Here is a 24,649-nt window from a genome sequence, read left to right as displayed (position 1 = left end):
TCAGTCACTGTCAAGCAATCTAAACCAAAAGCAGTTAGAAACAGGATTTCAACCACCCTCCTTCTAACCCAAACCATAGTGTAGGAAATGAAGCAAAATAGTTTGCTTTCTTCAGCTCTAACAAAGTTGACAATACCACTCTATTTTTAGTCCAGGATCTTGGCACCCTGGGAGCTTCTTGGGTAGGGAGTGGGGTTTGGTCTTCAAGGGGCATGATGCACCAGGAACCCGCAGGGCGCTAGGAATCAACTCCCTTTAGTGTCCAGGTGGCCCAGACTGAGAGAAGACTTGAGGAAAGACCTCAAGAGACTCTATATTTCCTCAGGGTCTGATCCTGTTTCATGTTCAAATTGTGGTATATGCTGGAATACATATTAAAGGCTCTTAATCGGGAAGGAATCGTTATTGTCACCATTTATAAACCACTTGAGAGACTCACCTCAGGAATTCCGGAGCCACAGGCATAAGGCGCAAATACCTTGACAAGAGACACGGCAAGGAAGGCAAATAGGAGAGCCCAGAGGACATACATGAAATAATTGACTATGTAGGCAAAGGCTCCCTGGAACAGGGGGAAAAGAAAGAAGCTTGTTTTAGTGAGGCATGCCACTCTTCTTAGTAATCGGTTTTCAGGAGAGGAGATCAGAAAGAAAAAGACTAGTATTAAATCACTAAAGATGCTTTTTCCAGGATTGTCAGTGAGGCAATATTGAAACAGTGTCAGTCCACTTGGTACTAAAAATATGAGGCTTTGCTATACCTGAAGGAAACTGACACCAGCTTCTAAGGATAGATAAGAACGAAGAATGAACAAAACCCCAAAGCAAACTCCTGTTCCTAATGAATGTTCTGATAGGTTTTGCAATCAAATATATATGAGTCTTGTAAGCTCTTTTACTGGAATGGTTGAACCTTGGCTACACATTTGAGATGAAGACCAGCTGGCTAGCTACCTTGGTGTCAAATTCTCACAGGATGTTAGAGTGTCAAAAATTCCTGAGTGTTTTTCTTAAAATACACAGTTCAGTTTTCAGTTCTATAGAGAACCATCACATCTTTCCAAGAATTTTGCTATCGCAGACTCAGCAACAAGTATATGCGAGTAGAAAGTTTCAGACTCTGACCATAAAATGAAACTAGTGCGACGCCAGTTATCCCAAAGAATAAACAGCAACAGCTATTTCTAAAATGGAGAGAATATACTTTTGAGACTATCCTCCAATGATAATGAAGACGGCCAGAAAATAAATCTGTTTTGACCACTAATAAGGAGTCACCAACATAAAGGGCCTGCAAACAGTTACATCTTACAAAGAAAGCTATTTTGAACATTAGGAGAAAATGCTTACTGATAAAAATATTAGAAGTTGAAACTCGCTCAAAGTATATGAAACATACAACTCACTGGACTTCTGACTTAAAACATTATTAAAATAATTCACTGCCCTAGACAAGGAGAGTCAAACTTCTCAGGTTTCTTTTTTTTCTGAGTTATACCTTTGACACAAGTTTTCCATTATTTTAGTCCCTCAGAGGAATAGATAATTGCTCTCTCTTGCCCTTTAAAATGTAGCTAGGGAGGAAGAAGGTTCCAGAGGGGGGAAACAGAGAGGGAGAGGGAATGGAAAGGCAAGTAGCTAAAACTGGCTAGAGGCAGAGACCTGGAGGCCAAGTTCTTGGCAGGAGAACCCTTAGAATCTAGAAAGCTCTCTCCAGGCAATGATTTCATTCATAAAAAAAAGACAGCCAGAGAAATCTGTCACTTGAGCAAATGTCAAGCTCCAGTTTGAAAACTACAGTTGGAATACTTAACCACACGTGCATGGCTATCATGGGGTAGCACGGGGGAGTCTTGTGGTAATGGAACAATAGTTCTATGTCTTGACTGTGGTGGAGATAATGCAAATCTACATATGTGATAACACTATAGAGAACTACACACACACACACACACACACACACACACGCGCGCGCGCGCATATGGAAAACTGGTGAAATAAAGTCTATGGATCATATCCTTGTTTTGCTACTGAATTATAGTTATATAAGATGTTACCACTGGGAGAGGCTGGGTCCAGGGACCTCTCTCGTTTTGTAACTTCTTATGAATCTATAATTACCTCAAAAAAAAGAGTAAAAAAAAAAAGACAGGGAAATCACACACACACACACACACACACACACACACACACACACACACACACACACACACACCCTAATCTCCAGGGCTTCTCAAGCTTTTCTACCCAAGTACTCCTAATCTAGGAGGGAGGGAGGGTTTCAGCAGAGCTGAAACACAGATTGTTTTATCTCAATGAACATGGGACTTCTGCATTCCTTTGTAATTAAATGTAATTTTTGAAAAAAAAATATTCAGAAAAAAAACCCTGACATTCTGAGAAGGCACACAGCATTTATTTTGTGGTCTCACCTACTAGCTGGCACATGGACCTTACTCCAGTTTGAGAAGGATAGATCTAAACCCTGTCACACACATAGTATGTGTCTAACCCTTTTATTGAACTCTTTCCCTAAGCCAATGTGTACAGTCATATAGGTACATGAACACTCTGATTTCTGATTTTATTATTTTACTATCCTTCTTTTTCCTTCCATGCGCACATATACACACAGCACTTCAAATGATCTATGGACCAAAGCAGGAATAAAAACACATTCTAAATGTATAAATAAATATCTTAGCTTTGTCCTAGTCACTTCACCAACAGAGTAAATGAGTAATGAGCTGAGATGGTACCTGTTTTAGTTGGTGGAAGCCAGAATGGAAATGAAAATTGAGAGTTGTTTTGTGTGTTTTTATTTTTAGTAGGAGAGATCTAACAAACAACCCAACTGGTAATAGAAAGAGAAGGAACTGAAAAACAAAGTTAATTTTATATTGAAAAATATATGCTAGGACACAAGAACAAATGAAAATATTGATTTAATCTCCAAAGCAGGCTATGGGCATTTATTCCTGCATTTCTATTATTTTGATACGGAATGTATTCCTTTTTTTTTTTAAATGTTCTAATGCAATGCTCAGGGGAAAATTACTTTTGGAGTCTATACAATGGATACATTTTTAACGCACTCCATCTTGGGTTATAGCATATCTGTTGGCTAGCTCTGACATTTTTATTGAAATTATTAGAAAAGAGAGTCACACTGTGTACTAACAACTGAGAAGAAACACCAGCACTGTTTTTAAAAAAGCATAAATTTTAAGTCACTGTGTAAGCATTAAATGATTCTGCATGGCAAAAGAGATGGAAATAGGACTGCACTTAAACCACAGAGAAAAGCAGCTAGCACTGGTTCCCCTTTTCATGAAAAGGAAAATGGGGGCACATTCCACAATTTCCATCAGTACATTATAAGAAATAAAGCAAACCTAAGAATAAAAGTGAGTGGGGGGGCTCAGTCAGTTGAGCATCTGACTCTTGATCTCAGGTCATGATCTCATGGTTCATGGGATCAAGCCCTGCATCAGGCTTGGCACTGACAGTGTGGAGCCTGCTTGGGATTCTCTCTCCCTCTCTCTCTGGCTATCCCCTACTCATAGTTGAACTCTCCCTCTTTTAAAATAAATGAACTTTAAGAAAAAGAATAAAATTCGGTGGTTCTGCAATCTTCACAACACGTTACCTCATCCGTGCTGATGAGAAGCTGGGACCAGCTATTCCACTCAGGACATTTGTCTCTGACTTCAAAGGTGACGTGATCAGAGTTCCAGCAACAGTGTTCATGGTTAAACCAGAATCCCTCTGTGCATATGCCTTCTTTTAAATCTGTCATCCAATGAGCAGAAATGTCTATCAAGCCAGCTAAGGAACCTGATTGGAGGGGAGGGACCGGAAGGCCAAAGTTGTCAGAGAAAACAAGGGAAAGGGCATCAAAATAATGGACAATCATAAACTTTCCCGTTTCATCCGCAATCTCTTTCTGATAGTCTGTTTGGTTTCTACCTATCACCTCTAATAGATTTCACCTGTCGTTAGATGCCTGTGTCAAGAACGTACAAAAAATAAACATTGTCTGCATTAAACACCATGTCTGTAGAATTTCTATATACAGGGAACTTGGGGGGAGGCAAAGTAGTGGCGTGAGAGCAAGAGGCCAGCAGATTTGCCTTTTAGCTGATTTACATGGCAAAGACTCTGCTTTGACTTACAGTTGATGGATACTGATCCATGAAGACAGTCGAGTTTATTAAAGATCTTTTTATTCTCACTATTACATAAGACTGAGAAAATATGGCTTGCCTGCATTGAAGAATACTACATGGTATTTATTTGACATGGCTGGGGGAAGGAAGGGAGCTGACGAAGACTATGGGGAGAAGAGCTCAGCCTTGTTAGCAATTGGGCTCCATGGACAAGGGAATCTGAGCAGTGGCAGGAAGGAGTTCTAGCCTAAAGGAACTGAATCTGTAAAAGCGATGACTGTGATGCACATGTAAAATCAGATGAAGCTACAGACACATTGAAGCATTCTGAGCCTAGAATGTGAACATTCTAAATTTTCCTAGTGAAAAGGAGCAAATGATATTATATGCATCCATCAAAGAAAATTATGAGAAGATGAATAGTGAATGGGGATTTATGTGCTATGGTTAATAGACTGGTAGGGTTAAGATAGTTATAGAAACTTCTGGCATTCTCATCATTTCTGTCGTCCAGTGGAAGAAACTCTAGCATAAAGAAATTAAATGGTCTAGAATCATGCTTTAGGGAAATAGCAAAGACATCATAAAATTCACAGTCCCTGAATTCCCAGACTGTTCCTGCATTCAGACACACTGCTTCTATTGTTGCTCTGCGATGCTTAAAAACAAAATGCCCTGTGTGTATGAGGGAAAGAAAAATATTCACTGGCCAACTAGTGACAAGAAATACATTTAAAAAGTTGAGGATATTACACCTACATTCCAACAGGCTGGAGGCCATGTCATGTGTATGTTTGGGTAGGTGCTAAAAGTGTTAACACAGGTTATTTACATACTTGAATAACCTAGTCAAATCTAACACACTGTTTGACACCTCTTGGCCACTCCTACCTTCTCCTTCTAACTCTTGCTGCACTTACTGCCCAGATTCAGAAATTAACATGTGTTACAGAGTTCGCCTTGTTCCCCACGTTGTTTCATGTGTACATGTCTTATTCTACCTAATGCGGTACCCTCAATTTTATCTCCCCTTCTACTGCTATTTCTCATTTTCCTAATTGGTCCCTTCTTCCCTGGTTACAATTTTATCAGGTTTCCCCTATCCTACAGAATAAAATGCTTCCCCTTGTCCTTGTTACCATTTCAAGCTTCTGTCCCTTCTCTCCTTCCAATGACCCCCAAATATCTCCAAAACTTCTATACTGGTTGCTTCCCTTTGAAATCTGACTCCTAATATTTATGAGATAGCTTTCCAAGGTCATTGGTATCCACCCAACTGCTAAACTATATAACCTTTTCTTAGCCTTCTTCCTTTTCTGCAGGCTCTCTGCAGTACTTAGCATTACAGACCGCTCAGTCTATTATTAGTCAACTCTAAACTAGCCAGACCTGGGGCTCCTGGGTAGCTCAGTTGGTTGAGTGTCTGACTTTGGCTCAGGTTATGACCTCACAGTTCATGGGTTTGAGCTTTGCATTGGGCTCTGTGCTGACAGGTCAGAGCCTGGAGGCTGCTTCAGATTCTGTGTCTCCCTTTCTCTCTGCCGCTCCCCTGCTCATGCTCTCTCTCTCTCTCTCTCTCTCTGCCTCAAAAATAAAAAATAAATAAATAAATAAAAAACAAACCAGCCAGACCATTCTCTCTCTCCTATGTGAGCCAGAAGGAGTAGCTTTAAAACCCTAGACCACAGGTTGGCAAATTATGGCCCATGGGTCAAATATGCCTCTATGCTTGTAAATAAAATTTTGCCTGGTCTCATCCATGCTCATTTGTTTACCTATTGTCTGTGGCTGCTTTCATGCTACAGAGACCATTTGGCACACAAATCCTAAAATATTTACCATCTGGCCCTATACAAAAAGACATTGCTGACCCCTTCTCTAGATAATCTTTGAAAACCCAGACATGGATGAGCCATCCTCATTGCAGCAATCATCATATATATACATATATGTACACAGAAATATACATATACGTAATATATATACGCATATGTATATGCATTTATTATGTGTATATGTGTGTATAAAACATTCATTCATTCATTTATTTATTTATTTTCCATGGCTCATACATTTTCTAGGTAATGGCAGCTGTGGCACTGTTAACTACTGTGGGCAAAAAGCAAACAAACAGGGGCGCTGGGTGGCTCAGTCGGTTAAGCATCCGGCTTCAGCTCAGGTCATGATCTCACAGTTCATGGGTTCAAGCCCCCCGTCGGGCTCTGTGCTGACAGCTAGCTCAGAGCCTGGAGCCTGTCTTCAGATTCTGTATCTCCCTCTCTCTCTGACCCTCCCCTGCTCGCGCTGTCTCTGTCTCTCAAAAATAAAAACATTAAAAAATTTTTAAAAACAAACAAACAAAAAATTAGCAATTATGAGCACTGTGCTGAGAGCTACCTGTGCTAGATCTCATTTATCTACTATTCTGTCCTCACAACAAATATGTACTATAGGAACTCTTATCAGGCCCTACAACTTGCAAGGGTTAGGAAACTTTCCAAAGTCACAAAACTAGCAAGCAGTGGGGCTGGGATCCAAATCCAGGTAGCTGCAAAGTAGAGCCTGTGCTAATGGCCATTTCATGCCATCTACCTCCAAGTTTCCCACTTAATGTCTCTTTCAACTCAATATTCCAGATCTTCTTAGGCCCATCTTTTAATGCCACAAGGATACAACTCAGCATCTCTGTCAGGTTTTCTTCACTTTCTGCTTCCATCATGGGAGGGAAAGCCTGCTTGGGAGCTTGCTTTCAAGTGTACCATAAGCATAGCAAGTGTACCATTCCCAGTTAGATTGTATATTATTTGGAGTGGCTTGGGAGGTAGACAGAGATGATAGGTAAAGGTAGGACCATCCCACTCCTCAGCCAGCATGAAAGAATGAGATTATAAGCTTCTTGAGGATATGAGTCACATCTTTCATGATGCTCTTCACCACCAAATGAGAGAGCAGATGTTTAAGAAATAGCTACAAAGGTCTCTCAGGAAGTTCTCTTCTGTATCTTCTCTTATAAACCTCATGTACTATGTGTGTTTAAAAAAAAAAAGAAAAACTGTGAGGACACCTGAGTGGCTCAGTTGGTTAAGCATAAGACTTCAGCTCAGGTTCGAGTCCCACATCGGGTTCTGTGCTGACACCTCAGAGCCTGAAGCCTGATTGTGATTCTGCGTCTCCCTCCCTCCCTCCCTCCCTCCCTCTCCCTCCCTCCCTCCCTCTCTCTCTCTCTCTCTCACCCTTCCCCGCTCATGCTCTGTCTCTCTGTTTCAAAAATAAACATTAAAAAAATTTTAAAAAGTAGTTGTCTCTAACAGAAGTGCTCTTCTTCAAGATAATCACTGAAAGGCATGCTAATAGCACCTTAACATGGATACAGTATTTTATAGCATACAAATGCATTTAAATACATTTCCTCGTTTAACCTTATTTAAAGGAAGGAGATGCAGGTATTAGTATCTCTTTACAGATGGGAACATCAAGCTTCCTAAAAGTCCACTAGCAATTTATTTCATGTAGGAAAACAGTTCATGGACTGTAGGAGGGGCACACCATGATTTTAGGAGATCTGTTTAGGAAACAAATATAGTTTACCATACCTGATAAGAGCCCAATAAGTAGCATCAACAACCAGCCAGAAAAAGCATCACTCACACTGTGAATTAAGGCCCATGTTGACTCTTTACTTTTATTGGTAATCTAGGAAGAAAAGAGAAAAAATTGGTACATACTACACACACCCTTGCTTTTTCACCTTAAAACACACAATAAAGAGGCACAAAGACAGATATATTCATCAGGAATAGAGACCAATTTGGAGTTACTGCTTGAATAATCCTGGACTGAACCAACATCACCAAGAACTTGGGAGGCTTAGTGAGCCTTGTCTTACTGAACCCCACCTTCATGGACAGTACTGCAGTGGCTCTAAGTACCTCAGTCAGGGATTCCCCCATTCAGCTACTAATTTTGTATCCCGTCAATCTGTTTCCCTTATTGCAGTGGTCTATTTCTGCCACAGACATCAGATATTCTAAGGATGGTCTCTAGATTGTTTTGCAAAGAATCAACAAATTTGGGCTTACATGAGTAATGAAAGGATAAACTGAGGCTTGCTGTCTAGGGCGGTGCTTCCGGGCTGGCAAGTTCCAGGACTTACTGCCCTCGCTGATCACAGATATTAAATGGTATCAGTGATGCTTCACTTTATTTTCAAAAACCTGCTGGGAATACCTGAGGCTATCAAGAGGTACAGGAAGTTTTACCTTTTAGGTCCCTGGCCCTATCAATTTAACCCTTCAGTGCCCACATTTATTTCAAAACCAAGTATTCTGACAGCTTTGTCATTGGGTTTCCCCCTTCTCTGAACCTCTATTTCTTATATTTGAAACTGTGACTTAGCTGCTCCATATTAATCTACAGTGACATCACAAATAATAACAAATCATTACAAAAATTTTTAAACCAGTTTAAAAATTCATTTTGACCTGAGACTTTAAGTTTCCAGTTTTAGTGCCCAAAGTAGATGAGGTAACATTTTTCGGTGACAGTGTTTCCATTCTGATGATGAGCAGTTAATGCAAAGAAAAAAGTCCTGTTTGAACACTTGATGAACACATTCTAATTGATTTTGAATTGTCATTAGTTGGCATTAGGTGTCACAGAGGAAGCCATTTTCATATAGTGGGAAATATGCCCTTGTTATATCATGGGTGACTTTCACAATGTAAATAACATGTTGAATATGCAACTGATGACAAACTGAACTCTGAATTATTGAGAGCAGAAATTCTAAAGCCTGCATGATGAACTGATGTGATAAACAGGTATGTGTGTGTTCCCAAATAGCAGAAACTTTTTGAAAAACATAAGAGTGTTTTGTAGAGATCCTCTTCTTTAGAACACTCTGTGAGATTATCGAAAATCCAAAGATTAGAGAAGAATTTCTCAAAACCCGTACCTAGGATAACCTGACCCCTGGGTTCAAGTGGTCATGAAAAGACCAGGCAGGAGCTGGGAATGGCTTAAGAATAAAAAGCAATCTGAACCTGACTACTCAGGAGACTTGTCTGACTCTGAGAGAAAGGAATCATGAACTCAGGAGAGAAAAAGACCAGCTCAAAAATCAAATTTTAAATTTGGACTCAGAGCAGAAATAATATGAAAGAAAAAAAATAACAACATCTAAGGTTGGTTGAAAAAATGTCTCACCAGGAGATCACCCACTGAATCAGGATCACTGGGGCTGAGGCCCTACCTCTTTCATAAGCTCCCCATGTGGCCCTGACATGAGCTAGAAACTGATTCCCTGATTTAAATGATACATAGCAGCAAGTTAAAGGCAAATGACCCTGGCAGACTGCTTTAGGAAGTTTTCATGGTACTCTGAAAAAAGAAAAGTGGTGAATTTCACCAAATTCTAAAGAATCTATGACACAGCCATAAGTGCCACCTATTACCTGTCATGCTAAATTGCTATCCTTAAATTGAATTTGATTGGTCTTGGGGATTTGAGTTGAATGCATACATTTTCTTTATGGCTGTTTGAGAGCCATGATTGCAAGGACTTTATCCCGCCCATATGCTTCAGTAAATACCAGGGCTCTGTGATTTTTTTCTTTTATTCTTTTAAAAGAAGCCCCCCTTTCTTTTCTTAGTTCTAAAAACCTGTTTCAAAGGAAAACCATAAAAGTGAAATGAGACAGAGGAAGAAAATCTCTGAAATTTATTTTGGTTCCCTCCACCAAGTTTGTCTTCACCTCTTTACATAGGCACTTATACCCAAACCAGGGCTGCAAGGATCCTGTTCAACTACTTACAATAGGAACATAAATCAACATTAAATATAAATTCTTCTTAAAATCATATATAAGATGCCCTAAAAATAAAAATAAATTAGAAAATGAAACCCCCCACTGCCAATGGAAGCCAGATTCAGCCGCATCCAGGGCAGAAGGAGAGTATACATGTAAAGAATTACAGATCTTCAACTTCCTCCCCTGTTGTTTCCTAACACTCACTCATGTACCCTCTTTCATCTTACCTCTCGGTGCCTATCCCGATCTCGAGACTTCTCCCTCACCCAGTCAATTGTATTAAAATCATCATAGGTCCCCACACCAGGGATTGGCTCCTCCAAGAAGTCCATCATCCTATTTGAAGAACCTATTCCTCCACCATTGTATGACTTGTCCTCTGTATTGAACAGGAAATAAACATTAGTACTTCAAACGCTAAACATTTTTTGAAAGTTTATTTATTTATTTTGAGAGAGAGAGAGAGAGAGAGACAGCGAGAATCCCAAGCAGGCTCTGAACTGACAGCCCTCCTAACCCCCACCACGCTGGGCTCGATCTTATGAAGCATGAGATAAAGACCTGAGCTGAAATCAAGTCACTTAACTGACTGAGCCAACCAGGTGCCCCTGGACACTAAACATTTTAATACCTCCTTTCTGACTACCAAAAGGTGATTCCTTAAACCATCAGATGGTTACAGTTAGGTTGTGATGATAAAGCCATATAATCACCTGGTGGGAACATCCACCACATTCAAAAGTTTCTGTGGTCTAGCCACAAAATGATGAGTGTCCTAAGGCAGTATGAATGGAAAGGGACATAGGAGCGTGACAGCACAAAGGGAGAACTGACAGGAGTTGAAGCATAGTAGGAAAGGACTTATGAAACAAAATGCAGGAGCTTGGAGAAGCTTAGGTATTTCAGTTTCTGTTATGGAAGGGAGACAAAAGGTCAAAGATCTTTGTAGACATATCACATCAGAAACCATACATCTATAAGGCAGTAATTCAATTCTAAGAGGTGACTTTTGCCTGAGTGGGAGCTCCAAAGAAAGCACGCCAGCTCTTCAAAAGTTAAGCTGGCTGGAATGTACATATTTCCCTTCAAGAGGTAGACTTTGATCCCTAATGTAATGGGCTTGTGGAAATTTTTACTGAGTATGTCAGAACAGTCTAAGACTTACAAGTAGAGATTTAAAAACCACTGCATGGCTTGGTTATGAAATGTCCATCCCTGATCCTTCAATGGAAGAAACATATCCACTTGCCCAACCACAGTCTTTTATTTGCTTTGCTGTTTGCGCTTCTGTTATAATTACTTATGCAAATGTTTTGTCTTCCTTTCTAGACTGGAAACTCTTTGAGGGCAGCCCCATATCTTGAGTCATCATTGTCTTCTCATGTCTAACACATATCCAAGATTCAATAAATATCAGTGGAATCAAGGTTTATTTGCTGAACAGTAGGGATGAACCACAAGTATTCAAACTCACAAGTTGTATACACAAAAGGTTACTCAGTACTGCCTGACAAACTCATTCAAAATATTTCCACAATCCTCTGGTGAAACAGTATTTCCCTATTAAATACAAAAAGCATTCCAGAATTTATGCAAATGCACACTGAAGGAAAATGCAGAGTAATGCTATCATTGAACTCAACCAGTCGAAGCTCACATTTGCAGCATCAACCTTGGCAGGGACAAAGCTTTATCCAGACTGTTTGGTGATGGATCCCTCTGCAAAGAGGGCCAAAGTAGGCCCAAGCTGCCATCTCCCTATCTGCATCCACATCTTCATTCTGAACTCCTACAGACAACTTCAACACTCTCACAGGGTGAGTGGGAATTAACACCCAAGCTGTACCTGATTTACAAATCATTAAGTCTTCCGAATACCTAATTCAGCGTACCTTTCACCAGCAACACACACATTTAAAAGGAAAAGCTCTGCAGAATCTCAATCATATTGAGGGTAGGGGTGGGGCTGGAGTGGAGGGGGTGAACAAGTTAATCTTAAAACCCCTAACCAAAGTCCTTTCCATATCTTCAAGCCTACCTGGCTGTAAAATGGTTGGCTGCTGAATCACCAGCCCAGCATTTCCTATCATGTCAGTAGCATACTGATAAAGATTAATGCTGTGTGTTTGAGAGCTTGGAGGGAAACAGCCAGCTAGGAAATGAAGGCAGAAAGGAAATAAAGTATGATGAGAGGGGTCAAAAAAAAAAAAAAAAGAAAAAGAAAAAAGAAAAAAGGAAAAAAACACCAAGCTGTTTCAATTCTCAAGACAAATGCTGACATGAACACAGGACACCAAACAACCAGAAATTTACTTTTAAAAGCAGGTTAATGCTCCAAATGAATTTGCTCTGGTTTAAGGGCTCCCTTTTCAGGAAAAATTTAAAATGCATTTTGTGAAACTGATTTTTAAAAGCATCCAAAAGCTACCTAATGTTACACTGTATAGCAAATGAGGCCCCCAGCTCTAAGGATATTAAGACAAAATGAAGATCTGCAAAAGCTTCCTAACAGGAAAGAAAGAATCCTATTACATCACTAGGTAACATGAGCACTGCATCATCCTTCTTTGTAGATAGTCTCCTGTTAGAAACGCAAATTGTCAGGCAGCTCTGAAACAGCAGGCAGTGATTAGAAGCCAACAACAGACTGCTTGTGATTCTCCAGATCCCTTTCTCCCTGGGGTCACACTTTGGTCCTTGGCTGGGCTCGAGTCTGCTTACCTTCAATCACAGCTTTCTTTTTTTCTGCCTCAAGGAAGAAATAACCTTGGCAGCCCGCATTTGGTCATTTATGTTGAGGAGCTTTTACAGAAGGAGCCCCGGTATGAACTGCTTTAGAAGGGCACTTGCAGCGTTCTCTGCCTTTCGCAAGAACAAACGCCACCTAAAGAACCACCAGTGTTCCCCGCGGTTAGAATGTGATGTCACTGGTGGAGTCATGTGACCAGACCCTTGGACCAGCCTTGGAGAAAGGAAGATTTTTAACCGAGCACAGAAGCCTTAAAGATGTAGTCTCATCTAAACAAATGCCATCAAACTGGGTCGGTCGACTTGGTTCACAAAACTGGGGTCCAGACAACTTTGAGTCTTTAGACCTTATTTAGCAGAAAATCCAAGAAGGCAAAGGAAGAATATCTGAAAGCATTTAGAGTTACAGGGATCCTAAGTAAAAAAGGGAGAGGAGCAAATATAGAAAAGCCTTTTTAAAGAAATTGCACTGGACAGCAAAAACACAGAGAAAATCTCAGAAATGTAACACTGAGTGAAAGATGCCAGACACAAGAGCACATAACACAAGTCTATTCATATAAGTTCCAAACCTGGCAAACCTAAACTATAGCATGTTAGGATACAAATGTAAGTTGCTACATTACAAAGAGAAGAAAGAAAATGACAAAAGTAAAGACAGTAGTAGCTACCAAGGGGAAAGAGGAGGTCACCATCTGGAAAGAGCACATGGTGAAGGTGGGGCTTCTGGAATGCTGGTAATTTTTCTTTATTTGAGTGGTGGTTACCTGAGTGTTCACATTATAATCATTCTTTAAAATGTACACGTGTTATAGGTATATAAGATAGAGAAAATTATGAGAAACGGAACTGCATGTGAATTTTCTCTACAAGCTCATCTCTTTAAGAGCACTAGAACTTAAAAACTCAGATTACAGTCCAGAAAAGGAGTTGTTTCTTCATATTAGTTCTTTACCCAGCAAGCAACATCAAGTCTGATCTCACTAATCCAAACCAGGGAAAACCAGCTATTTCAGCTGTGAAAATAAATTCACTATTCTATTTGCATTATTTAAAAGGTTTTCCCTTCCCAGGCCCTATTTCTAAGGCTATTCTTCAGCAGGTCTTAATTAGCTGTGCAATGAGGCCGGTAGAGCGAAGAAGAATGAAATCGCCATCTTTCAACTTCCTCAGTGAATCTGCAGGACAGCCGCTGTTAAACATTAATCCAGTCAGTGTGCTCCAATAATCAGACCTAAATGGAGAGCTTTGAAATGTTGTGATCACTTTCATCAATTCTTAGGGCCCAATGCATCCTGAAATGTTATTACAACAAAACCTTATGAAATGTGAGGAACTTCATGAAACCTGCACGCTTTCGGTCTGGTCTGTTATTATCATGATGTCTCAGTCCCTTGATGAACTAAACTAGCATTAATGAGAAGAATTAAAATGAAGTGGCCACTGATGGTGTTGTAGCAATGAACTACAAAGCTTAAAAATCAAAAGCTATTTGTGGCCCAAGTGTGATTGTGTTATAGAGCTGTACTTTTAGAAAAGTGTATATATCTTACTCAAAGAGAATAGTATGCCCAAACTCATAAGCCTCCTTCAAAGTCATTCTTTATTTTAGTTTTTATTTATTTATTTTTAAAGTAGGCTTCATGTCCAGCGTGGAGCCCAGCATAGGGCTTGCACTCACGACCCTGAGATAGAGACCTGAGCTGAGACCAAGAGTCAGATGCTTAACAAACTGAACCATCCAGGGTCCCCAAAGTCATTCTTTATTAAATAGAATCCTACATATAGTTTCTGAAGGTACCTGCAGAATTCACTTACATTATCTGATAAGATTTACATGATCTTACTAGATTATTTTACACTTCAAGATACTATATGTTTTGGCTTTTAAAAAATGTATAGTTCTTCAATGTATAGTGACTGGATGGTATGACTAGTACAATGCTAATAGCTTTGAATGTAAGTTCATGTGTTTTACATCATAGCTTCTAGGGGAGGGACTTTATTGTTCCATGTAAATTTACTTCCCTTGAAAACTAGGTCTGGTAGCTATGATGTGGTCCTTGAACTAAAATGATATTTAATTACAATTCCTTTTTCTGCCAAACTTGTAATCTTTAGAATATGTTCATTATACAGACTGCCAGGTGTTGGTCAATTAATATTACTGTGAAAATATGGTGAAGAAATGCTGACCAATTTTTAATGTAGCCTACGGTGAAAACACAATAATAGGGTTAGCATTTGGGGACAAGCAGAGTTATCTTTCTGGGACACAGAGCTGATCAGATTATCTTCTGATTTCTAAAGTGTCAGTAGCTCCTACAACTATGTTTTTTTATTAAAAATTTTTAATGTTTATTTTTGAAAGAGAAACAGAGCACAAACTGGGGAGAGGCAGAAAGAGGCAGACACAGAATCTGAAACAGGCTCTAATCCCTGAGCTCTCATCACAGAGTCAATGTGGGGCTTGAACCCATAAAAACTGAGATCACGACTTGAGCTGAAGTTGGAAGCTGAACTGACTGAGCCACCCAGGCACCACTCATTTGTTTTGTTTTGTTCTTAAATTCCAGTGTAGTTAACATACAGTGTTCTATTCATTGGATTTTAAAATTTTCATTATAGGAAGACTACTTAATGGGCATTTGGCACAAACATAGACCAGGATTTTTAAAATAGCCATCATAATTTTTATAACAGGAAAAAATAAAATATTTAAGTGTATAATAATATTTACAAAGATATTAAAGCTATTTTAGGTTTCATCAATGAGAGGGATTAAATTGTTTGCACTCTTTCATGGAGGTATCCACACCTGACTGGATGAAAAATAGTTTAAATTGTGGGTCATATGCCACATCCAGTTGGTTTCTTAGCATTTTTTTAATTTACTAGAAAGAAATAGTAAATTCATAAAACAGTTGTCAAGAATGGCAGCAGAGATTATCCCATTTGGGACCAACTACTGAGATACAAAGAAAGCAACATGATGCAAAAAGGCTTTTCAAAAACCAGTGTATTAAGAGTTAAGCTTTTGGGGTGTAAATTCACTGCCAAGGAAGGAAGAGTGAAATTGAACAAGGACCCTACATGTCATATCGAGGTACTTAAGTAAGTCTAGATTTTTGCATCCATACCAAAAAGGAAAAAAAAAATAAAGATAAAACAACTCAAGTAAGCTTTGAAGGCATTGTGTGCTCTAAGTTACATATAAAATAACTTAATACTCTCATAGGAAAATAATTCAAGTTAGATCTCAATTTGAAATAATTTTCAAAATCCCCCAAAGGGAAATTTGTGCTGCATGAGTCTGGGGAAAATGTCCAGAAATCTAGTCAGAAAAAAGTCAACATTTAAACAGCTCTCCCAGTAGGTTACCCTTAGGTTTAAAAACTTAACAATGGATAAAACTCCCCTATTACCCAGGAATAGCACTGCTAGGGATTTACCCAAGGGATACAGAAGTAGTGATGCATAGGAGCACATGTACCCCAGTGTTCATAGCAGCAATGTCAACAATAGCCAAAACATGGAAAGAGCCTAAATGTCCATCACCTGATGAGTGGATCAAGAAGATGTGGTATATATACACAATGGAGTACTATATGGCAATGAGGAAGAATGAAATATGGCCATTTGTAGCAAAGTGGACGGACCTCAAGGGTATCATGCTAAGCGAAAGAAATCAGGCAGAGAAGGACAGATACTATGTGTTTGCACTCATAGGTCTAACAGGAGAAACCTAACAGAGGACCATAGGGAGGGGAAAGGGGAAAGAGAATTGGAGAGAGCAAGGGACACAAATCATGAGAGACTACTGAATACTGAAAAAGAACCCGAGGACTGAGGGGGGAGGGGGAGGGGTGACGGGGGTGATGGTCATGGTGGGGGGCACTTGTGGGGAGAAGCACTGGGTGTTATATGGAAACCAATTTGACAATAAACTATTATAAATTAAAAAAATATTAACTGGAAAAAAAACTTAACAATGGGTCTTTAGAAGCACACTGCCTGAATGAGGGGGCATAATAAATGAATGAATTTAGCTCATTTCCCTTTATGGAAAGTACTTTTTAAGTTTGTTTTTTTCTAAAAATCACATGATGCTTAAAACTAGGCAACCCCTTAAAATACAAGAAAACAAACTCCAATTTGAGAATAATGTTTGTTTCAATCTCTAACCAATTGGCCATTAGAAATTTACCTGGGGGGCTGAATAGTAACTGATTAAATGAACAAGTTAAACACTAACAAAAACACAAGGGGAAAGGAGATAGAAAGAAACCTCATGCCCAGACCCTGAAGTACTGCTTTAACAATAGCACAGCTGCTAGAGGGCTCACTTATTGGCAGTGGCATAAAAAAAAAATACACTCAAAGAAATGGGGCAGGACTGTTGTTTTGTTATCACAGGATCTGAAAATAGTTCCATTTTTAAAAATGTATTTCAGTTTTTACGGAGATATATTGTATGTTTGCAAGGCTGAAAGAACATCTACAGAAACCTCAACACTCTACCTAGCATACATTAGCAGATATTCATCTTGCAGTTATTTAAATTTACCTTCGTTCAACAGCAAATACTTAGAGCCTATTGTATGCCTTTTCTCAATTCCATACCTGCACCCCTTTCCCTTCTTGTATTGGTTCATCTATTCTAGATCTCCCAGAGTTATGAACCCTTCCACATTACATTCATGTCCATGTTTGAGACTACATCATAGCTGAAACCCCAATAGTTAGTCAACATTTTTAGGACCTTTTTATTAACTAGTGCCTCCATTTTGCTTCTATTTTGCTTTCCCACTTACCCAAACCCAGAAGCTGAAAAGTGAATATTGGTGGAACAGTTCTCCATCTAAGCCCTGGGAAGTACCACAGGACCATTCTATGCTTTAATATACTGTCTTAGTTTGGCCCCTGGGACACATGTTCAAGAAGACAATCCATTGATACACATCTGTACAGCCATATTGGTTGTTAAATACTGAAATGCCTCCAGAGCTATAGATAAATAACTCCTTTTTCCTGAGGACTCTTCTCCCTGCCAACTATCAGAAGCTCATGAATGTTCCCCAGATTCAGCAGCTGAAACATCAGGAAGCTGCAGGATACTGTCTAGTGCTACATCGAACATCCAGTCTGGCCAGTGCCTGTGTTGTTTTGCACACATTTCACTTAAGGACTGACTGCTTTGGTTTCCGTTTGCAGAAGGAAAGACAACTTGAAGTTGTCTACGAGGCAGGAAGAACAACTAAGAGGAAGCTCTTTCTCAACTCTGCTGAAAGCTAGACAGTATGAGGAATGGTGAGATATGTGGGTAACAGGACTGCAAAAACTGCAACAAATCTAACGAAATGAAGTGTGAGGATTCTGAGAAGTATACAGGAAGATGGCGCATGAAAGCAAGGAATAGGGAAAAAGACTTTAGAGCCAAGCATGAATCTAGATTCTAAGACCACCTTTGGATACTTGCTTGCCAATGGATACAGGTCTATCCCCATTAGGTTGTAGACATTTGCTTGGAGGGGGGGTGTCCCATTTATGCCTCCTACTCCAAGCATCTGCTCTAATCTGGAAGTTCCCAACCCAACACACCTTCTTTACCATTGGAGCCAGGGTGCTAACTACCAGACCTAACCAAAGTTAGGAAAAATAGCATGTGGATTATGGTTTTGTATCTGCAGACTCCTGCTGGACTAGAATGCCACTAAAATCAATGCAGAACTGGAAATAGAGGGGCTGGATTTGACAAAGTTGCTGAGGGGTTGTCCATATAAAGAAAACATCTCTCAGCTCCATTACTTGCTCTTCATTCCTTCCTTCTCAAATTTACACATTCATGGGATTGACGAAAGGACTGGGGAGCGTAATGGGTAAGGAGACGCTGCCCTAAAATGCCTAACCTGCTGGCTAGCACAATCCTGTGTGATAACTTGTAATTATTGTTCCAGAAGCAGCAGTTCTCCAGATCTTCTCTACTGAGTCTGCATGGGTTTCTCCCTATTAATCTCCAAAAGGAAGTTGGGGAGAAGAGATTAGCAATTATTCTTTGGTAGGGTCAAAAGCTTTAAGAAGAAACACCAATTAGAAGATTCATCTCGGACTCAAGGAAATAAATGTGATGTCATGGATAGAAATAACAAGTTAGATACATAAAATCTAGGAACTGCTCTCAAAGAAACACTGGTATCTGTGCACATTAATCTATGTGTGTTATTCACAGCAGCACTGTTAGTAGTAGAGAAAACCTGGAAACAGTGAAGGAATCCAGCAATGGGATAGCTCAAGGGAAGGAGTGAGTAGACTGATGTGTACTGAAATAGAAATATCGCTCAAACACATTATGTGAAAAAAGTCACAGAATCATTAAGTAGATTTTTTTTTAAATTGTGTGCCTATGTGTTAATTAGATAGAGAAAGAATGAAAAGGGTCATAATGAATTCGTTTTGAAGGGTTACCTCTGGAATGCCTTTCACATTTTATATACATGTGTTTTATTTGAATCTTCAATAGTGAGATGTATCTCTGTTACATGGTGGTACTAAAAAGAAAAAGAATGAAAGCCAAAAGAGTAGAGACAGGACATTGAAAAGAGCAGACTTTCATTCTGAGAGGCAGACCACTGGAGTATTTAGAAACAAAGCAGGTAACCAGGAGGAAAGCACTGTGAGGAGGATGGCTTACAAAGTTTTTAAATGAAAGTCAGTGGGAAGGAAGTCTTTGCCATCAGCCCTGTTGTCCACCAGTGTGAAGGTACAGATTCTAACCCTAGCTCCACAAATCACTAGTTGTATCACCTTGGGCAATTGCTTTAATCTCTGTGTGTTTCAGGTTTCAGGTTCTCTGTCATAAAATGAGGGAGGAATAGCAAGTATGATTTTCAAGGTCCCTTCCAACTCTGATATTCTATCATTTTAGCAATGATTTTTTTTGGGCCACTCATACATTGTACTGAATGACTCTTGAGAAAACCTTAAGCTTTGAGGAATTCCAAATGGTATTTCGATTGGACTCTTCTGGTAGGATCATAAAATGACACTACAATCCTTAGAAAAGAAAAGAGTCAGCTCACTGGTGAAATAAACGACAACCTGGGACCCAAAGCTTCCGGCATATGGCTAACTACAGCTATACCAACATGGCCATAGTATCTGTGGAGTACCTGCTACCACAGACCCCCAAAACTTTACTCCTGAGATGTTACAGCAACCCTTTACCCCATGCTATATATCAGAACATAGAACAAAGTAGAAGAAGCCTTGAGATTCAGCTCTGGCAAGTAAAAAGCTTAGGAGCTGTCACTCCCATCCTTAAAACAAGGAAAAAACTGGACAAACTGCAAAGTCATGGCCCCTTCTGAGAATTAAGGTTGCAGGGCGAACTGCAACCAAAACACCCAAGTCTAAAGAGACCGATTTCTCCAAAAATACACAGAGATCTGCTTACCTGAAGTAGAAACCAACGGGAACATATACTGGCAGGGACTCTTGAATGGTAACTTTGAGGAACTGCTAAAATGCTGAGTGTAGACTTGCATGAGCGTGAGAAACTTCTGAGGCTTACACTTCTCTGGGCTCTACCGCCAGGAACCCAATCGCATTCTTACAGGGAAGATAAGAGAAAGATCCCTTCCTGGCTCTGACAAGGGGAGGGGAAGAGTAATCATTGTGAAATACCCCAGAGCTTTCTCTATACCAAAGGCCTATGCTCCAGGGGGAAATACTTTGCCTGAGACTTATCCCTGCTGGGGGAAGGGCATTCCTTTCGCTACACCACACACACACACCCGCCCAGCCAGCCTTCTTGTCTCACCCAAAGGAAACAAAAAAGCATAGTCAACAGGGGCCTGGGCATCCAGGAAATGGATGGCGAATGCTGTGGTCTGAACAGAAGTATGGGGCAGGGAAAACAAAAACTATACCACGGGACTAAACTTTGTGAAGGTCCCAGCCACAGATACAGGCCCAGCAGGCACCGAGATTTCACAGAAAATTATAAAGTGACCTATTTCCACACCTTACCACCACACCAGTGGCTCCAGTATAATGGCAGTAGATGGCAGCTGAGAGAACTACACACCACAGAATCTCTCTCAACAAGCTGCACTTAAAGGAAACTCAGAATCAGGAGGTTACACCCAAACGAGGACACTACAAAATTTTAACCCTCTGGCACAGTTACACATTAAACAGCCCCAAATTAAACAGCCAAACTCCTAGCCATTTTACCATAAATCCGCAATGGCCATAACCTAGAAACCGATCAGAGCAATAGCTGGAAACTGCCCAAATACCTGTAAATTAAACAATGTCCTTGTAAGTAATCCATGGGTCAAAGACGTCTCAAGACAAATTAAAAAGTATTTTGAATTAAATGAAAATGAAAATATAAGATATCAAAATCTGTAAGAGGCAGCCAAAACATGCTGAGACAAATTCATAGCATAAGCCCCTGTATTAGAAAAGTTCTTCTTTTCTAAATATCTAAGGTCTAAAATCGAAAGATCTAGGCCTCATCAAAGAAGATACATGGATGGCAAAGAGTAAATGTAAAGATACTTAACATCCTATGTCATCAGAGAAGTGCAAATTCAACGAGATACCACCTATTAGAATGGCTAAAATCGAAAACACTGACAATACCAATTGTTCACAAGTATCCAGAGGAACAGGAATTCTCACTTGTTCCTGGTGGGAATACAAAATGGAACAGCCACTTTGGAAGACAGTTTGGCAGTTTCTTACAAAACTAAACACAGTTTTACCATATCATACAGTAATCGTGCATCTATATTTTTACCCAGCTGACCTGGAAACTTATGCCTGCAAGAAAACCTGCCCTGAGTGGCTCAGTTGGTTATAGTAGTTTTGGTCATAATTGCCAAAAGGTGAAAGAAACTAAGATCCCCTTCAGCAAATAGATGAATGGATAGATAAACTTTAGTATATCTAGACAATGGAATACTATTTGGCAATGAAAAGTAATGAGCTATCAACACACACAAAGACGGAGGAACCTTAAATGCACATTGCTAAGTTAAAGAAGCCAATCTGAAAAGCATACATACTGATTCCATTTATATGACATTCTGGAAAAGGAAAATTGATGGAGATGAAAAACGGATTGGTGGTCATCAGGGACTCAGAAGGGAGGTGGCTGAGTAGGTGAAGCACAGGGGATTGTTTTAGGGCAGTGAAACTATTCTGTGTGATACTGTAATAGTGGATACTTGTCACTATGCATTTGTCAAAATTTGTAGAACTTTATAGCACAGTGGACCTTACTTAATGTATGCAAAATTTTTTGAATCCCAGGATGGAATACAGAATGTGACAAAATCATCTAACTCTATGACAAATTTGTGAAATAGCCTCATGAAAGAGGGTATAGAGGGAGAAGGTACTAATCCAAGTAACTGGAACCGAGTGGAGTCTGGAAGAAAGGCAAAATAAATTATGTATAAGTACTATATTCTAGTGTTAGTTTCCCATGGAAGGTATGAGTTAATACTTTGAAACCACCATACATGTACACTGGAAGAGAACAGTTAAATAATGGATGGTGGATGGTGGGAGCCAAATTTCTCACTACCTGGAGTGAGAAGCTACAAATAATCAAAGAGAAGAGACTAGAATGATCCATGTGTTAAGGGAGTAGAATTAAAGATATCAGTTTGGTCTCATGTTAAGCTTAATGTAGATACAAATGGTTACATTTAGACAATATATCTATTTATAGATATATATGTAGGGGTATCTGGGTGGCTCAGTTGGCTAAGCATTTGACTTTGGCTCAGGTCATGATCCTGCGGTTCATGAGTTCCAGCTCCACGATGCACTCTGTGCTGACATCTCAGAGCCTGGAGCCTGCCCCCAATTCTGTGTCTCCCTCTCTCTCTGACCCTCCCTGGCTCATGCTCTCTGTCTCTCTCTCAAAAATAAACAAACATAAAAAGATTAAAAAAAACCATTTTATATATATAGACATGCATCAGCACATACACATATATTTTCTTTTACTGAGTGGCTGGCTGAAAGAGCCTAAAAGCAATAATCCCACAGTATAAATGAGCACAGCTACTTTCTATGTCTTTGTTTCTAATACCATTCTCTACTAAAAGGAACCAGGACTCCTTGGAGAAATGGCTGATTCTAAAACTAAGGCAGGAAATATAGAACATGGGCCTGGAGCACCCTGTAGTGCCATAAATAAGTGTTCAAAAACCCCATAGTGACAGGAGTGTGTCAGAGGGAAACAGAGAAAATTAAAAGAGCTTCAAATGGCCAAAGCTAGGAAAATTCAAACAAAATAAAGTAGTAGTGGATTGTAACCAAAAGTATAACAAATGAGTCCCTACTGATATAAACAAGTAGTTGAATATATAAATGGGAGAGAATAGACAAATGTCCCATGTATAACCAATCCAAATAATTTCTGGTAGATGCTTTACCCTCAAGGAGGTCGAGTATAACTCCCTAGTTCTTAAATGTGACCTATGCAGTGACTTCCTTCCAAAGATTACCTTATGGAAAAGATAAAAAATGAGTTATGTAAAAAAAAAAAAAACTGGGGAGCTTGGGTGGCTCAGTTGGCTAAGTGCCCGACTTTGGCTCAGGTCATGATCTCACTGTTGGTGAGTTTTAGCCCTGTGTCGGGCTCTGTGCTCTGTGGTGACAGCTCAGAGCCTGGAGCCTGCTTCGGATTCTGTGTCTCCCTCTCTCTCTGCCCCTTCCCTGCTCATGCTCTGCCTCTCTCTCTCTCTCAAAAACAAACAAAAAAAAAAACATTAAAAATTTTTTAACTTTACAGTGAAGAAAGCGGATGAAGACTACTTCATCCAGGAGATCAAGATTAAAATCATAGCAATAAGTCATATCAATAATATATAGCCTTGATACAACATGATGAGAATGGCACTTTACTTCGACTCTTCTTCCCTAAAACCTATAATCCCAGTCTAATCATGAGATAAACACCAGACAAATCCCAATTGAGGGACCTTCTACAAAATACCTGACCAGAAAAATTGTCAAGTATTAGAGCCACTATGGAGAACAGTATGGTGGTTCCTCAAAAGCTTAAAAATAGAACTACCAAACTATCTAGTAATTCCCCTTCTGGGAATATAACCAAAGAAAATGAAAACACTAACTCAAAAAGATATCTGCACTCCCATGTTCACTGCAGCATAATTTCTAATAGTCAAGACATGGAAGCAGCCTAAGTGTCCACGGATGATGGATGAATAAAGAAACTGTGGCATATACATATGTAATGGGGTATTATTCAGCCATTAAGAGATGAGGAAATGCTGCCATTTGTGACAGCATGGATGGACACTGGGGGCATTATGTTAAGTGAAATAAGTCAGACAGAGAAAGACAAATACTTTATGATTTCACTTACCCGTGGAATGTAAAAAAAAAAAAAATGAACTCATAGAAAAAGAGATCAGAGTTGTGGTTACCAGAGGCAGTGGGTAGGAGGATGGGGAGTTGGAGAAAGGTGGTCAAAAAGGTATAAGCTTCCAGTTATAAGACAAATAAGTGCTAGGGATGTAATGTACAACATGATGGACTACAGCTAACAGTTAACACCGCTGTATGATATATAGGGCAGTTGTTAAGAGTAAGTCCTAAGAGTTGTCATCCCAAGGAGACATTGTTTTCTTTTGATTGTACCTATATGAGATGATGGATTTAACTAAACCTACGGTATACATAAATCAAACCATCATGGTGTAAGCTTTAAACTTACACAGTGATGTCTATCAATTATCTCTCACTGAATCTGAGGAAAAAAAGTACACAGGTATGTAATGAAATTTAAAAGCTACTGAACAAACACCTGTCAAGGTCATCAAAAACAAAGGAAGTCTAAGAAGCCATCACAGCCAAGAGGAGCCTGAAGAGTCTT

At 39.6% G+C, this 24,649-nt stretch overlaps 1 protein-coding gene across 4 annotated transcripts in view; it reads right to left on the bottom strand.

Moving 5' to 3' along the window:
• The window catches only part of CLCN5 (chloride voltage-gated channel 5), a 163,481-nt gene that overhangs the window by 11,339 nt on the left and 127,493 nt on the right, over positions 1–24,649 (bottom strand). For 3 of the 4 annotated variants that reach the window (XM_029930580.1, XM_029930583.1, XM_029930581.1), the window contains exons 5-8: positions 10,206–10,357; positions 7,762–7,861; positions 3,649–3,836; positions 440–562 (exon numbers count right to left, since the gene is read on the bottom strand). In XM_029930580.1, the coding sequence (XP_029786440.1) occupies positions 440–562; positions 3,649–3,836; positions 7,762–7,861; positions 10,206–10,357 (563 nt within the window). Of the gene's footprint in view, positions 1–439; positions 563–3,648; positions 3,837–7,761; positions 7,862–10,205; positions 10,358–20,179; positions 20,260–24,649 lie in introns of those variants that run through there. The other variant, XM_029930582.1, reaches the window with a different exon arrangement.

Source organism: Suricata suricatta, chromosome X (assembly GCF_006229205.1).
Source record: "Suricata suricatta isolate VVHF042 chromosome X, meerkat_22Aug2017_6uvM2_HiC, whole genome shotgun sequence".
Classification (NCBI taxonomy): domain Eukaryota; kingdom Metazoa; phylum Chordata; class Mammalia; order Carnivora; family Herpestidae; genus Suricata; species Suricata suricatta.
This window is presented reverse-complemented; position numbering and strand designations above follow the sequence as displayed.